Source organism: Papilio machaon, chromosome 20 (genome assembly GCF_912999745.1).
Source record: "Papilio machaon chromosome 20, ilPapMach1.1, whole genome shotgun sequence".
In the NCBI taxonomy this organism is placed as follows: domain Eukaryota; kingdom Metazoa; phylum Arthropoda; class Insecta; order Lepidoptera; family Papilionidae; genus Papilio; species Papilio machaon.
The window spans coordinates 3,394,744-3,411,639 of record NC_060005.1 but is presented as its reverse complement, the minus strand read 5'-3'; the positions used below and the strand labels follow the sequence as shown (position 1 = coordinate 3,411,639).

Below are 16,896 nucleotides of genomic sequence, written 5' to 3'. Positions count from 1 at the left end.
TGCCAAAGCCAAAAAAAAAAAATGTCAAAATCTATACAGATCGATAAAGTTATCTGACCCAGTGAGAATGGCGCTGCTATCGCGGTTGGTTCTGACAAAAAAATAAGTAAAGCTAAAAAATAAGAACGACCAAACATAACATATAAGAAAAAAAACATCACAAGACAGATACGAAAAGAGTCTTGTAACAGTTTTTTAACAATAACAGGACTGACGCTAATGAGATATTGAACTTGGTGTCACTTATGCCGGGTCAGATGAATTAGTCGCACTATACGAACTAACACTGTCACCACTACGTTCATACGCCAAACTTAGTTATTAAAATAATTATTTTATGGGGTACACGATTTTAATGGTAGCGAGTACTAATTACTTGAATTTCATGACATGACTTGTAAAAAAAAAACAATTGTTCAGTTTTTTTAATTATTAGGTGACTTATTAATTAAATGTGATAAGATGTGCACAGTTATTAATACACTGATTGAAAATGATAGCTAGACTTTTTAATTGAAAAATATAGTGTATAAATGCAAATAATTTAAGTTTTTTTTTTATAATTTGTTATTTGTCATAATTAGCCTATTTGTAACACCAATTAGAGTAATGTAGTAAAACTGTAAAATAAGTTAGGAACTATAGAAAAACAAATTTATTGATTTTTAGAATTTTATATCTTTGTTAAGAAACCATTGTGTTTTATTTCTGATTAAATTAAGTTATAATATTGCGTTATTTAAGAAATAGCAGCTTTATTCAATAATAGTTTTGAAAAAACACCATTATTCGATAAAGTTTTTTTAATCCTAAGTTAACGTTCTTTTACATTACAATTGGAGTTCTGTTTTACTAACTTATATACATTGGTTTTGTTTTGTTTTATTGTAATATTAAATTTATAAAAGATTTTATTATGATTACATTTATATTTTATTACTTAATATTTATCTTTATTATATTTTTTTATTATCTTTGAATTGTGATAGTCACGACTAGTCTTTACATTATTTTAATTTATTATTGAATAATTACTAATACAGTTTTCATGATCAATGATAAATTTGCATGTAGATAACACACCTTAATATATGTTAAGTGCAAAAAAATGACAAAAAATAATTTATACCTACAGCTTATTTATCAAAATAATACAAGAAATAGATACATTTTAGTAGTAAACTATATACTAAGATTTGACCAAATGTAGATAAGGTTATTATAGTTTACATATAATTTATACATCAACGTGTATTTTGTACATATATAATAGTTTTATAATCGATAGACGAATTGTAAAAAATATTAACTTAGGAACATGATATTTGCAACTTTAGCTGGTTAATATAGTTATTAATAGTATGGTTCCGTAAATATATTATTTTTAAAATATTGTTACAAAAATGTAAGTTAGTTTAATGGAATGAGATAGTTAATGCGGTGCGTGGAATAGCATATTGGAAATTTTGTGATCATTGTTAATCAAATGAAAGTGTAACTTTGATTATATGAGCCGTAGTATTTTCTAATATGTCTTTTCTTTTAAAATTATTTACAAAACCTTCCTGTACAGTCTTGATTCCCCAATACTTTAGATTTGAGGTTATGTTGTAAAACCTAACCTCCAACTATTCCTATTTTAAAGAAATATTACTACAGATATTAGTAAACATACAACAGTATTAAGACGGAGTAGGTGATGAAAAAAGGGTATAGGTAATAAGAGTAACTTATGGTAAGTAAGTTAAGTAAAGTGGACTTATTCAGCAGAAAACAATCAGAAATTATTTACCTCTATCTGAGAGTATATAATATATTTTAGTTTATGGTATTGGCCATTTAAATTGCAAACTAGCTTTTTTTAAATGTACATTTAAGTGTGTTCGTCGACAAATTCTTTATAAAAATGGTTTAAGAATCATGAATAGCAATACATTTTTAATATCTTTAATCATACTAATATAAATGCAAAAGTTTAGATGGATGGATGGATGTTTGAAGGTATCTCAGTAACAGCTCAACAAATCTTGATGAAATTGGGCACAGATGTAGATCATAATCCGGCAGAACACATAGGCTACTTATAAGGTTTTTTTTTTTAATTTCGCGCGGACGGAGTCGCCGGCGACAGCTAGCCGTTTATAAAGTTGATTTAAGCTCTATCATAACATCTGGTTATTCCCAGACAATTTTTTTTACAGCTACTAATTATAATGGACTAAGGTCATTGGGTAACTTTGCTTAGAATTATTATTGAAGACTTAATTTGCATTTAAAAGTAACGTAGTCATATTCAATTGAATATTGCAATCAATCAAGTTATCGGGATATAAGTTAATATAAATTGCGTTAATAAGGCATTTAACATTCTTAATTCTGTCGATCATCTAGTAAAACGTATTACTATAAGAAATGTGAAAGACATTTCTATTTTAACGGAATTCTCGAAATCTTTTTAATTCTATTATTGTGAGATTTAAATATGGCGTCGCCATTAGACCTACGCTATATGAAACTTGTCCGGTTTACATTTAGTCTCATAGACTCTTGGCCCCATTATGAAATGAAAAGCAAAAAACCAGTTCTCGCAAATAATAAATTCTTATTCTGTGTTATATTTTTTGTATTTGTTGCAGAGTTGTTGTATATAAAAAATAATGTGAGAGTTTTGAGTTTTTTGATTATGGGACACACTTATATTACGGTACTAATTACGTCCAATACTTTGGTGAGGAATCTTTGTTTTATAAGATACTAGCTGTTGGCCGCGACTCCGTCCGCGCGCAGTTAAAAAAAAATGAAAAATAGATGTTGGCCGATTCTCAGACCTACTGAATATGCTCACAAAATTTCATGAGAATCGGTCAAGCCGTTTCGGAGGAGTACGGGAACGAAAACTGTGACACGAGAATTTTGTATATTAGATTGAAAAATTTTATACATATTTTTAACGGGCGGATATTTAAAATGATTTAAATGTTTTTTACAGTTTCGATTGACATTACCATGGACTAAAGGTTACCGCCAACTTATAATTGATTTCGTCGAAAATATTCATATTTTTAATTACAAAGACGATTCAGATTATTCCAAGAAAGTTTGTATAAATTATTATTATTTTATGATTTAAAATAAGTTGCTATACGAGTATATGGAAATGAAGGAGGAATATTTTTATACTTACATATTTCTTCCAAGTCATAATTTTATTACCTAATATTACGCTGCCGTTCATGAACATCACAATAACCGAGGAGCTCATTAAGTTCGTTGTAGAGTGATGCACAATCGTAGCTTTGCGCTATCGATGAGTCTATAGACGATATTGCGTAATTATGTCAGTTCAAACAAAATGACCAATTAACGAGAAAGTAGAATTGTCATCAAAATCATTATCTTACGTCCCTAAAGAGGGGCTAAGAGCCTACACTTAGTTAGGGATAATTAGGTCTTAGTCTACCAGTAACTTATGTGTTCTTCCAGACTATGTTCTACATATGTTCTAAATTCAATCAAGATCCGTTGACCCATGTCGGAGATACCCTCAAACAAACATCCATCCATCTAAACAATCGCATTTATAATATTAGTAAGATATTTTCTCATATATGTGCAGGTTTAATCACGGTATTTACCTTTACCACAAGAACCTAGGGAGAAAGGAATATTGTCGCTAGGAGTATAACAAGTCGAGTTGTTTTACATTTATTTTTTCTTCTTTTTTCAGATGCATAACAAAATTCACAAAATTTCTCTGTACTATACTGTATTCTTACATGTGCAAATGTACTCTGGAATTACTTTATTTAATATCACGCCATTACATAACAATATAAGAGCTGGATTATTGAAAGAAAAAGTGTCTCCAAATGAGACCATAGATATTGAACTTTCAATTTACTATGACTTACCATTTGATAGTCAGGAAAATTTAACGGCATATTTTATCGTATTTCTTTTCAATGTTTTTGTTAGTTTTATTAATACATTTGTAATGTGCATAAATTAACTGTTTATATCCCTTATTGCTATACATCTTTGGGGCCATTTTAAAATTCTAGAACATAACTTAATAAATTTTCCAAGACCAAAAGTAAATAATCAAATAAACATCTCGAATCATGAAGAAGAATCGACATTTACTAAAAGTCTTCTTATAAAATATATGAAACAACATCTAGTGGCAACAGAGTATGTATTTTCTACAATAAACTAGTTTTCAGATAGGGTTCAAGTTGTTTTTATATAAAAAAAATCTTATAAGGAATATGTTCCGGAGATTCGTTTCCTCTGAAAAATTTAACTGCAATGTATTTTAAACAAGTAATTAAAAAAAAAACAATGCTTATGATTTAATAGAAAACAAACAATTTCAATATTAACAAGGTTAAAAATATATCATTCAACTTATATTACGTACGAAATTATTGTTTTTTTGTTAACGGAAAGTATGATAAAACCTTGAAAAAATTTTAAATATAGGGAACTCGAACTAATAGAAGAAATAATAAGATGTACTATGTTATTTTCAGGTTCCTATCAAAAACAGTAAATGTTTTTGGACCGACAATGTGCCTGTATTATTTATTCCAGCAAATAAGCGAATGCATTCTCTTATGTGAAATTTGCAAATTGGTAAAAAATATTACAATTCGTAGGAACACTTCTTTACTTATTCATAATTATTTACTTTTAAAATAATTTTAGGACGCAGAAGCATTGGGAAAATATGGAATACTAACGGTTGTTATATTTCAGCAATTAATACAGATATCAATTGTGTACGAGATCATGTCATCGATGGCAAGTTAATTTCGCTATTAATAACAAGTAGCACATAATTGAAAGTTCGAACTCAATATTCGATCTCGAATTTTTATCCCTATTGATAATATTAATCCATTTGTTTCTTTAACCGATCTATAGATCCAATTAGCAATCGATAAATATGATCTATCGTTTAGAGATCAAATAAACTTTTGTATTCCATTTCATAAAATATATTGTACCTAATTTGTATTGTATTGTAAATAATTTTCGTGATTCAGCTGTTAAAGTATCAAAATCCGAACAAACTACTATAATTATCATCCCACACTAGAGATGAAGATGAATCCAATTTCCATTTTTTTATTTTAATTTTTGAAATTGACCATACTCTTATTTATTCTTACATTGTTTATGTTTTTATAGAATGATAGAATCATCAACGCCGTTTATAGTTTGCCATGGGAACATATGACTGTAGGAAACCAGAAGATTGTACTATTTTTCCTTCAGAATGTTCAAGTCCCTTTTAACTTGAGAGCTCTGGATATGGTGCCTATTGGAGCGCAGACTATGGTTGCGGTAAGGCACCTTTGATCAACATTCGTCCGGTGTCGGCTCTTCATTAGGCCTTGTGTATCACTTTGAGATACGAGAGCTCGGTGGCCTCCCAATCCGGTAATAATAACGAAGTAACAGCCCGAGCCAAGCCTCCTGAGCTCTCGAGCCTAGTTACTCTTAAACGAGGTTTAGGCTAAGCGCCATCTGCTCCCAACCACCTCAAGCCCGGTGAAGCTATAAATGGCTCTTAAAGAAAAAAAACTTTGAGATCCGAGTATGAGAAGCTATTTATTTAAAAAAGTATAAAGTAATATTTATGTCTAATAAATAAATGGTAAATATTAGCTTATATTTTGGTATAGGAAGACAGTGGTGGGAAAAATTCATTGTATAATTTCTTCTTATTATAAAGTTATTTTTATTTTTACAGATTATAAGGACGTCTTTCTCTTATTTCATAATGCTTCGCACAATAGCCTATGATTGAAAACCACTCGGATGTAATAATTTTATTAAGGAATTTTCTCGCTTTATACTTTAATTTAATATAATAATATTCTTTATTTAATATTCTCACTGTTTACATGTGTAAAAATATATTGCATCTATATTGTAGCAAAAAACATTTTTTCGTTAATTTTTATTCTTTGAGTAAAATATTGAGATGAAAGTTACTCTTTGTTCTTGTATTCATTACTGTCACTGTGGATGTTAAACTTTTTTATTCCTTAATTGAAAGCAACAAGCAATCGGACCTGACATTTCGATTAACGATATTAAAGTTTACTTATTTGAACGATGATCGAGTGCCATAGTGCTGTGGTTCTATTTGCTTTTTGTGTAACGTTTATTTTAACACTTGTTCATTTCTGCGATTTATGAAGCCTATTTCCAATGGAAAAACATGTAGATATATTTTGTATAAGAATTTGTGGTGTAATTTTAGAGTTAATTTTCATCAAAAAACAAAAAGAAATGTCGTTCGGTTCCTTTTTGCTTAAATATAGACAGTTATGAACATTCTCAATAACACTTTTTATTCCTCTGTGATCAAAAAACCAGTCAAAAACTTAATAAAAAATCTACCTACGGAATAAGCTTAGACCTTGAACTTAACATATTTATAGAAAACAATAAAACGTGACTATTAAAATCAAATTAATAGTAATTTATAATTTATATGAAACAGCAATTATACTCGATTATACAACCAAAACAGAACCAATGACGCCTTCGCACTGTCTACGAGTATATCAATATATTCTTCATGTTTAACGCATGATTGTTTTGATAATTTATTTTTATTTTTATAACAATACTAGCTGTGGCTCGCGACTCGGTTCGCGCGGGATTAAAAAAACTTAGCAGCCTATGTGTTCTTCCAGGCTATGTTCTGCATCGATGCTAAATTTCAGCGTGATCCATGCAGCCGTTCTGGAGATACATTAAAACAAACATCTATCCATCCATCCACCTAAACTTTTGCATTTATAATAAGATTTAAGATAAGTTTTTATAGTTTCAATCAGTTTGAAAAATATTGGAACATCATGTATTTTCAGCAGCAACTTTTATAAATAACTATATAATATAGTCATACTCGTATCTTAAATAAATCTTCAAAAAGCCTTTATCAAACCAGTAAGACTTCTTTTTAAATATTAGTATGTGGCAAATGAATTCGCTGAAATAGCGAAGTGAGCATTTCCCATAACCGTACGCAAACACACATATGTTTCTTATAGTCGACGGAGAAGAGGACGCACAGGAAGAGAATATTTTCCCTATCTATGCATTCTCTCCTCTATAAGGAAAGGTTGGGAAGGGAAATAGGACTAAAATTAGGCCTCCGACACACTCAACAGACGAAACGCAATAAAATATTTTTATCAAGCAATAGTTCTAAATTATAGTTTATATTTCAGGCATACTGTAAGTTCTAAAAAAAAGAATTACGTTCTTTAATATAACTAAAGTAAAGAATTTTTTTAATTATATCTTTTCCATATACGTAACCAAGTTACCATTACCAATGTCGCAATTGTTCTTTCATCGAGATCCGTTAAGCCGTTCTGGAGATACCTTCAAACATGTCAAAGCTTTGAGTTCAGTTTATCAATTTCAATATGATGTACATATTTTAATTTAGCTGTACGAGAAGTACGAAATATGTTTATCATACATAATAACTCAGAGATCAAAGAGTCGTGAAATTGTTGAGGAAAAGCTCACTTCAAAGCACAATTAACACGGCTGGCGGCGTCGATGGTTCGCATTGTCAACAAGTTGAATATATTTGTATATTATATGAACGAGTATGTTATAAGTTGTTGCAAAATGAATGACATTTCATATTATTATGTTTTCATGGAAAATAATTCAAATACTTTTTATGAGTACTAGTACCTATATTACCCCAGATATTCCCCAGATATTTGGGAATTCATCTCTAAGAAGAAGTTAATCTAGCTAAGTATAATCTCGCATGATATAGGATACTTGAGCATTTTACAACAAAGAAATACATCTCTTTGAATAGCTTCTAATATTAATGTATAAATTTTGACGGAATACGACAAACAAGGTCATGAGTTCGTTGAATAATATTGTTATTAGAGAAAGATATGAGATATTAGGAACAAAATAAATTTACGTGTTTTGAGGTAAATCCTAAATATCCATTTTTATTTCGTGTTATATAGTACCCAAATTCAATATTGCTTTTTTAAAGTTTCGTTTGTCACTTTTTTATCTCGTTTCTATCATTCCTTTTTATCAAACAAGTGGAATAATATAGTTTCCAACCACGCAGTACATTGGATGCCATTTATTTTATCTCTGTCCTGCTTGGAATGTACATTTTTACTACATACGTCAGTAAAAGTACTTACTATTTAGTTTTTGTTCGGAACGATTTTATATAAGAATAGTAAATATAGAATCTGTTAAAATTAAGCAATTAACTAAAGGGCACCAATATTGTAAGAAGTATACCTTGCGGAAGTAGTAGCCTTGCGGTACACCCTGAGCCTGCAGCCCATCGTTGTCATATTTTATTTTGTGTTATTAATGCATGAAATATTGTTTTTCCGTTCCTTATGATGACAATAAAGAGGTTTTATTTATTTACTAGCTGTCGCCCACGACTGCGTCCCCGCGCTGTTAAAAAAAACTCAATAGGGGTATGAAAAATAAATAGTAGCCGATTCTCAGACCTACTGAATACGCATATAAAATTTGGTAAAAATCAGTAAAGCCGTTTTGGAGGAGTACGTTAACTTTGTAACATGGAAATTTTATATATTAGATTTAAGTATATAAATATAATTTGTACATTTTAGATCAATATTGTCCTATTTGGTGTGAAAATATATACCTATATAGTTGGACATATGAATAATTACCTACGTATGGGTCGCTTCAAAACGTATAAACGTCAATTTTTTTAACTTTACCATGCACAGTTAGAAATCTATTAGTAAACTAAGTTGTAAAATCGCGTAAAAATTAACTTTATGTATCTAATTGTATCACAATTTGTAGACTTCTTTTCATTTCACCTGTACAAACAAGTTTATCATTGAATTCCAAAAATTATATTTCATAACAGTGGAAGATTACACATATATGTACTTTTCATTTAATTAAAAACTGTTTTTATAATATAGTTAGATATGAAGTACCTTGAAAGCGTAACGTTAATCCGGGCGCGGCCTCCGCTGTACCCGCACTCCCGCTCACTGTGAGGCCACGTAAAACATTATACAGATTGGATCGCAAACGTCACTTATAACAATGTTAAAGACCATTGTTGTGTTTATAAAAGTATAAAAAGGACTCCTCCGTAAAATTAGGCGTAACTAATAAGACTAGTGGTCGCTCATTTTTCAAATCTGACTGTTCTCACAGTTTATATAAGGTATAAAAGATTTGTCTCACTTACTAATATACTAGAAGCACTAGTTTGTGCCCGCGATTTTGTCTGCACAGTATTATAAAAAAAGAGTGAAAAGTACCTCATTAGTCACTCAAGGCTATGTTCTATATCTGTGCCAAATTTCAATAATATGTGTTCAACTTTGTAAATTGGTGTGTTATCGAATACATTTGTATAGGTAAATAAGACTTATCCCACGGGAACCGTACACATTTCCGGGATCATAGGCAGTCTATGTATTCTTTCAGACTGAGTTATACATATATACCATTTTTCATCGAGATCCATCATCTATCCATACATCCTAAAATTCGCATTTATAATATGTACTACGGGATTATAATCTATTCGGGTCCGAAACGTCCACTGGTGACATAAAGTATTTTTATATATCCGTCCATTCTAAAACATGCCAAGATTTTTATGTGTACATAAAAAACATAACCATGTGGCATATTGTTGTTTATTCTCTCCTCAGCAGATATTATCCTTGTTTATCGAACCGAACTCAAGAGACTTGATAGAAATTGAACTGACATTTTCTATGAACATTTACCCAGGCTTGTGTTTACCTGCTGATATTTATTATTATTATTTACTGTAAAATTGTATTCAGAGTAGAATTTAACACATCAGTTAACGATCCATATCGAATTAAAAACCAAATGAATCTTACTAGTATTACGGATTGGATGGATGAATGGATGGTTGTCTGTTTTCAAGGTATCTCCAGAACGGCTGCTTGGATCTCCTTAAAATTTAGCATAGATATAGTATAACATAGCCTGGAAGAATACGTAGGCTACAAACTAGGTTTTTTTTTTACAATTCCGCCCGGAAGAAGTCGCGAGCGACAACTACTGTGAAATAACTTTATTGCTATTAACCAAAACCATTTTTTAAATTTTTGTCTCGAAAACAAATGGCCCGATTTTGACAACAGTTTTACGCCATATTAAAGGCTATTTTTCTGCGCTAACGATGTTTCCGGCGACCGCTAGAGTTGTGTATATTTTAAATTTCTTTGTGGAAAACCAGTAAGGTCGAATATACTTCTATGATATTCAGAATTAAAAAGTTAGCGGCATGAATCAGAGATCATAATAAAATATATTATTACACCACCGTTAACTTCGAACAAAATACTTAAAACGAGGTGAATAGAAATCACGGAGTGAATACACCAGAAATAGTTTTGACACAATGTTATTGAATTAGTTTTTAACCAGTAGTTAGTAAATTAACTATTTGATAACGTGTTTTTGTTGACATACCTATTTAAAATTACTATTTTCTTAACGAAAATTCTAGAATAATACCGTGTAACCGGTATACCGTAATTAATATTCAAGGCTTTTCTAATTGTTTCTATTCACCCTGTTTAACTACTGCTGCATAATTTGCAATTTTAGAAGCTAAGCCAAGCAAGAATTATAAATACCACGTGTATAATTTTTTTTTTTTAAATTTTAAATTGCAAATCTGTACGGAAGAGCAAAGTTAAAAACAAGTTTATATTTTAATCCGCACAGATACTGCAAACTGTTTAACTCTAAAGTCATGGTTAGTCGTTTGTAACAAATTAAAATGTTCACCTCTGGGACTAAAGCATATTAAAACTATACTCTGTGAAACGCATATTAACCGATATGTAATATATTTTATTAAGAACGCTCAGGCGACTTGAGATTAGAGTATAAAGTAAGCTAGTTTCTGGATATGCGAAATAAATGAAACGTGGCTTACAATGTATTTAATTTTTATACTTTTACATAACATTATTAATCAAGTTGTATTAATTCTTTTGCCATTAATAATGGGAAGAGAATGTTTATATACAAATGTAATATTATAAAAGGAAGAATTCTGTTTAATATTTTTTTAAAACGAAATGATTGTGGTGTGAGTTTGAGATGGACAAGAAAATAGACAAGGACAGTTTAGTAGACATAATACAGTGAAAGAATGTAAGAGACAGATTTCTATAAGGTATTGTAGATTACCGGTCGCTCACTACTTTGTTAGCGTGGAATTAAAAAAAAAGTAGCTACCTTCCCGCCAAAATCAGTCGTCCAGGCGTTCTGCAAATTAGAAAAAAAAAAGCGGCATTGAAGACAGACCGACGGACGGACAAAAAATTTTAAAATTTGATTATAGGTAAAGTCCCACAAAACTAAATAAATAATAACCCATCACTTACACTAAATGTGATTTTTTAATCAAAATTACATACAGACACTTCAATTTTATTATGAGGTATAGATAAATGGCATATGTAACAGTAAAAAGAAATAAAACCCGAAACGTAAACACTTGAAAATACATACGGTACAGTGGAAATATATATGACGGGAGAAACAATAAGGATGACAAAGACTCCGGCACAAAACATGTTGGTGGATAGAAGGAAATTAAAAAAAAATTAGAAAAGCTTCTCTATAATCTTCATTATTTAGTTGTTTCTTAGCCCTAAGCCATTGGAATCACGAAACATGAGAACTCATTAAGTTCATACTAATATTAATATATCAATAAGCCAAAAATATAAAATGTTAAAGCGTAGCGAAATAATACTGCCACGTAACATTTTTATTTAATAACTCCATTATCAATGTGTTATAGTATGTTGGCGACATTAAGAAATGTGTGCTAGAAATATTTAAACAAAAAAAAAATATGCGTATTCCTTCTGTGATTATAAAGAAAAATTGTGGATGATAAGATATTCCGTTTGTAATTTGTTATGAACCAAAAAAAGAACAAGAATATATTCATGAGATTCGAAATTAGCTTTGAAAGCCTTACTAAATATTTTGGCATCTGTTATTAATTTCTAAATTAATTTATTGAAAATTATTTCCTGAACAATTATCTGACGGTCTCCTTCAATAAAATTTCCAATCAAACGAATTACTTCCAATTAGTAAAGTTAGAAGGATAGCTTGAGATTCTTGAAATAAAGCACGTTCTATTTATATTGAACATTTCTCAAAAACTTTGTTATTAATTATTAAGACAAGTACATCAAAGGGTTTTTGCACTTATCGATAAAGCAACAGTCGCGTTAACGATTGTTAAAAAGTAATTTTTTTTTGCTTTATTTTTCAAGGTGGTAAACAAACAACCAGAATTCACCTGAATTCTCCGAAATAGCGAAGCGACCGCTGCCCATAGACATCTGCAATTAATCGACGGAGGAAGGGCGGGGACTCACAGTAAGAGAATATTTCGCTTTCTTTTTCGTCCGCTCCTCTGTCAAATCCCCTTCTCATCCATCCCTAATGAGAAAAGGATGGAAAGGAAAGTAGACTATAGTTAGGCCCTCGACACCGGCCCCACACTCGTCACACGAAACTAGAGATTGCTTCCATTTCACTTTCTGTGTGGTCGTGGTATTTCACTAGTCAAGCCGGCTTCTAGCACTGGTAAATAAAATGTTTGGAATTGACAATAACTCGCCAGTCACGTGGTTATCAAGTACATATTGACATCTGTGTACACCTATATTACATACAAACAAACAAGATTTAAAGTTAAACGAAGAAACGAACAAATAACATTCTAATATTTAATGCGTAAGAAATAACATATTAATATTTAATTATTTTTTGGTAACAATTTTTTATATTATTAAAGGAAAGTAACATTTTGTCCGTTGGAATTTTTAGTGGAAGATCTAATTGATCTCAAAGTGGTTTGCTTAACCGATGAGTTTTGATCCCAGCGCCGAAGGAAAGACGCGTGTTGTCCTCCTGATTCTCTGTAAAATGCACAAAATCTTCCTTTAGCATTATACGTTCTTATTATTTAAAGATATTTTTTTCCCGGAAAGTGGGCACATCGAGAAGGAGGGCACTCTTTTGCCTTGAGTTGGCAAGCGACGGGAACTAAAATAATGTACGTTACAAAATAAATCTTAATTTAAACAATGTTAAATTCATCGTTATGTTAATTATTTTTATTATTATTTTAACTTTTCCAGGCCGTCTAGCTTCATCATCTCCCTGTCCTTATCCGACGTAGTGTCGGTGAGTATATTATAAACCTAAATGTTTTGTCTTAGTCAACCCTAACTTGGGAGAATTCATTAAAGTTTAATTTATGTTTTTAAATAAATTAAAAAATAAACATGTTATTAAAGATCATCCAGTTTATACTACTAAATTCCTTGTCTTATCTGTTGTTTACTTCAAATTGTTGTGAAAAAAATCGACTTCAATAGTAACTTTCTGTAAATTATTGGGAAGAATATTCACATATCTTCGAACAATGCTTGTAAAGAAACAATATGTCAATAAAATATATAAATTAAGTATAAATTGGTACAAAATGTGAGAGCTGAAATACAAATGTGATGAATATGTGAATTACGTGATTCCATACGTGATAATCTAACGATATTGATAGGGCTAAATTAATGTCAAGTCACGAAAATGATTAGTACAATGGGTATCAGTTGACGTTGGCAGTAAATACGAATTTAATTGAACACAGATGTGACATATAGATTATTGCGTGTAACAAATCATGAACAGAAAGATTCACTAATTACAATGTGAGTTAAGGTTGACGAAATTTCATTGCTCTTCTTGTATTAAAGCTCTGTTTTCAAGAAAAAAAAGCCAACAACAAAGTGTGTTAACTAATGCCATTGTCACTTAATATTTGTTAGAATTGTGATTCATACTTATTTATTGAAAAACAAATTAACATACATTTGATAAGTAGAACGAATGGAGAAGTTCCACATTTTTAAATAGGTAAATACAATATATAGTTAAATAAACAAAAATATAAGATTATTAAATAAAACATGTATTGAATTTGTACAGGAATAAATAAACAAATAATTACTGTAATAACGTACTTATCGCTTTGACTGGATCGTTTCTTTTTCGGCCATAAATGGAAAGCTCCATATATAACGGGATTAACAAGACTGTTGGACATTCCAAAGAAAAAGATTCCGGACAAAAGGTTTTCTCCCAACTAAAAAAGGATTAGTTATTTAATATTACGTGTATCGAAGATTGTATACTAAATACACCTACATTTTGATCTGCATAAAAATTATTCTAACTATACATAAATGACTAAAGGTGAATTTCTAATAAGTCCGTTTGAAACATATTGTTATCTTTGTTTTGTCAAAAATAATGATATAGAGATGACAACATGTTTTATACAAAGATTTTAGTCTCAGAAACCTACGGTAACGATTAAATGCGGAACAACTAATCGTTCTTTAGTAATATATAATTTTGTATAAATTGTGAGTGTTATTGGAAAATTTTGTTCTGTCCGAATAATAAACGTTATAATTTTCTTATCCTGAAATACTTTTACTACCTTTAATTATTATATTTGTCATGACATATATGACAGTTTTGTTACGTGACAGTTTTCGTAGTGGTGTCCGATTACATAAACTTACATTTTTCTCAGGATTCCAGAAAGTGAATATAATCATCATTATGTAGTAAGGAGTCCACCAAATCACGAAAGCGGTCACTATGACGATGGACATCCGCAAAGATTTCATTTTAGCTCGGTCGATTAGCCTGGTTCTGTTAACATCTAAATTTGAAAGCATTTCATGTCTCTTGCAACCGATTTCAAATATCCTTTTGCTACCTGTGAATATTAAAAATTCAGTAAACACCACATTGTACCAAATGGATATATAACAAATACTTGTATTATTATTTCAAACAAACAGAAGACGATTTATGGATCAGTTTAATGATTCAATTTTAACTCCTTTTTTAAAACAATTGAATTGGTCAATTATCTCGTTAAGGATAATACAATAAAGAAAATATTTATTTAATATCATTTATGAACCAAACAATTCCACATAATAATTGAGATATTATTTTAAGAGATGTTCAATGAATAATTGTTTCAATCAGATGAGGTTTTATAAAACTGTATAAAATGATACTTGTGGATAAGCATTGTTTGATGAACAAACATTATACTCGGATAGACGACGCGTTAGAGATATGCCATATACTCTACCACCGGTAGAGCGGCATTGGGATGAGAGTGTGCCACACAGACTGAATGTCCGTTATGGTTGATAATCTATTCACTGCTTTCTATTTTCCAAATGGTAGTTTCAGGCCACTGGCCTGTCAAATTACGGGAGTATCTAGAGAGTGGGTATGAATGAACCTCGACTAGATCATCACAACGAGTTAAATGTTGCTTACCCTCTATAGTTCTTACTGTAGAGATATAAGTGGACATCAGAATTATCAAAGGTATAATGAACATAAATACAAGTGACAATGTTGTATATGTTTGCTCCTGCCATCGCTCCGTGTAGAAACCGTGGGTTACGCATTGGTAAAATTCCTCAATAAAAGGTCCTTTTGCAACTCGAAAAATAATCGCCTAAAACAAAGAACTCGTGTTATATTTCAATAAAAATGCCAAAAATATAAATACTTCACATATCCAGTTAGAGAATTTAAATAAAAAACATCATTGTAAAAATTTAAATTGCTATTGTATATCAACAAATAGGCAATATTTAAAGCTAAAAAATCTTAAACAAACACATAGTTAATTTAAGAATTAATGAAAACCGTGAGCAAGTACGTTGTGTGTCTGTTATATTTTGTTATGTTATAATTTGTAGTCGGAATAAATGATTCAATAACAAATGAAATGTTCAATTTATGTCGTACACAAGCTAGCATTCTCAATTCTTACATTTTGTGTGCGGGTATTTTAACTGAAAATAAATCTTACCTGAGGCACACTGAGTATAAAACTTAGGATCCAAGCGATGATAATTAGTTTGGAACTCCGTGTTGCTGTCGCTAAACTCTTCATAGGATATTTGACGGCCAACCATCGGTCCACGCCAATGAGAACCAAGATAAATGTGCTCAAATGTAGTGCAAACATTTGTGAAAATTTAAACATCTTACAGGCTACATTACCAGCGTACCATTGTACTGACAACGACCAAGCAGCTTCGCCCGCTAAACAAAACACCGTAACGAATAAATCAGCTATGCTCAGTTGAAATATTAAACGGTAAATTGCGGTACAAGATGGTCTAGTACGACCTCTGTTTTGATTTCCTCTTCTAACACTGATAAGAGTTACTATATTTCCAAAAAATGACAATGCAGCCAGTACTGAAAGTATACTAGCTTTCATAATTGTTATTTTCGTTAAAGTAGGCGCATGTTCTAAGCATAAAATATTAGAATCGTTGAAAATATGGACCACATTGTCTAAATGTTCTGCTGTAGATTTGTTAATTAGTTGTGCGACTGTACATTGTTCTATTGACCACACGCTGATGTTCAATTCCTTATCGTATTCGTCATCCAATGTCATATTACCAGTATAAATTACTCTGTCTTCTGACATATTTAGTTATTTCTCATTTATTTGAATTTCATTTCCATTTTTTAATACCTATAAGTATTTTTTATCTGTAAAATAGAATATTATCAATAAAGACCCATGATCCGCTATCATACATGTACATTTCTCAGAGTCATAACTCTATTTTTATATGCTCTCCAAGTCTTCGAATGTCTCATCGTGTTACATCTTTGAGTTACGCCACTAGATACAACATAAAATATCTTAATTAAAAATGACTT

General features: G+C 30.5%; 1 protein-coding gene and 1 pseudogene across 1 annotated transcript; one reads left to right on the top strand and one right to left on the bottom strand.

Moving 5' to 3' along the window:
* Window positions 1-2,469: 2,469 nt before the first annotated feature.
* Window positions 2,470-12,425, top strand: LOC106716364 (annotated as a pseudogene).
* Window positions 12,426-12,895: 470 nt separating this feature from the next.
* Window positions 12,896-16,685, bottom strand: LOC106716361 (gonadotropin-releasing hormone receptor). Its single transcript, XM_014509871.2, has 5 exons — window positions 16,025-16,685; window positions 15,481-15,664; window positions 14,700-14,899; window positions 14,133-14,254; window positions 12,896-13,025 (listed from the first exon to the last, which is right to left on the bottom strand). Exons 1-5 carry the CDS (start codon window positions 16,655-16,657, stop codon window positions 12,896-12,898), a joined length of 1,269 nt encoding a protein of 422 aa, XP_014365357.2. The 5' UTR covers window positions 16,658-16,685.
* Between the last annotated feature and the right edge of the window lie 211 nt (window positions 16,686-16,896).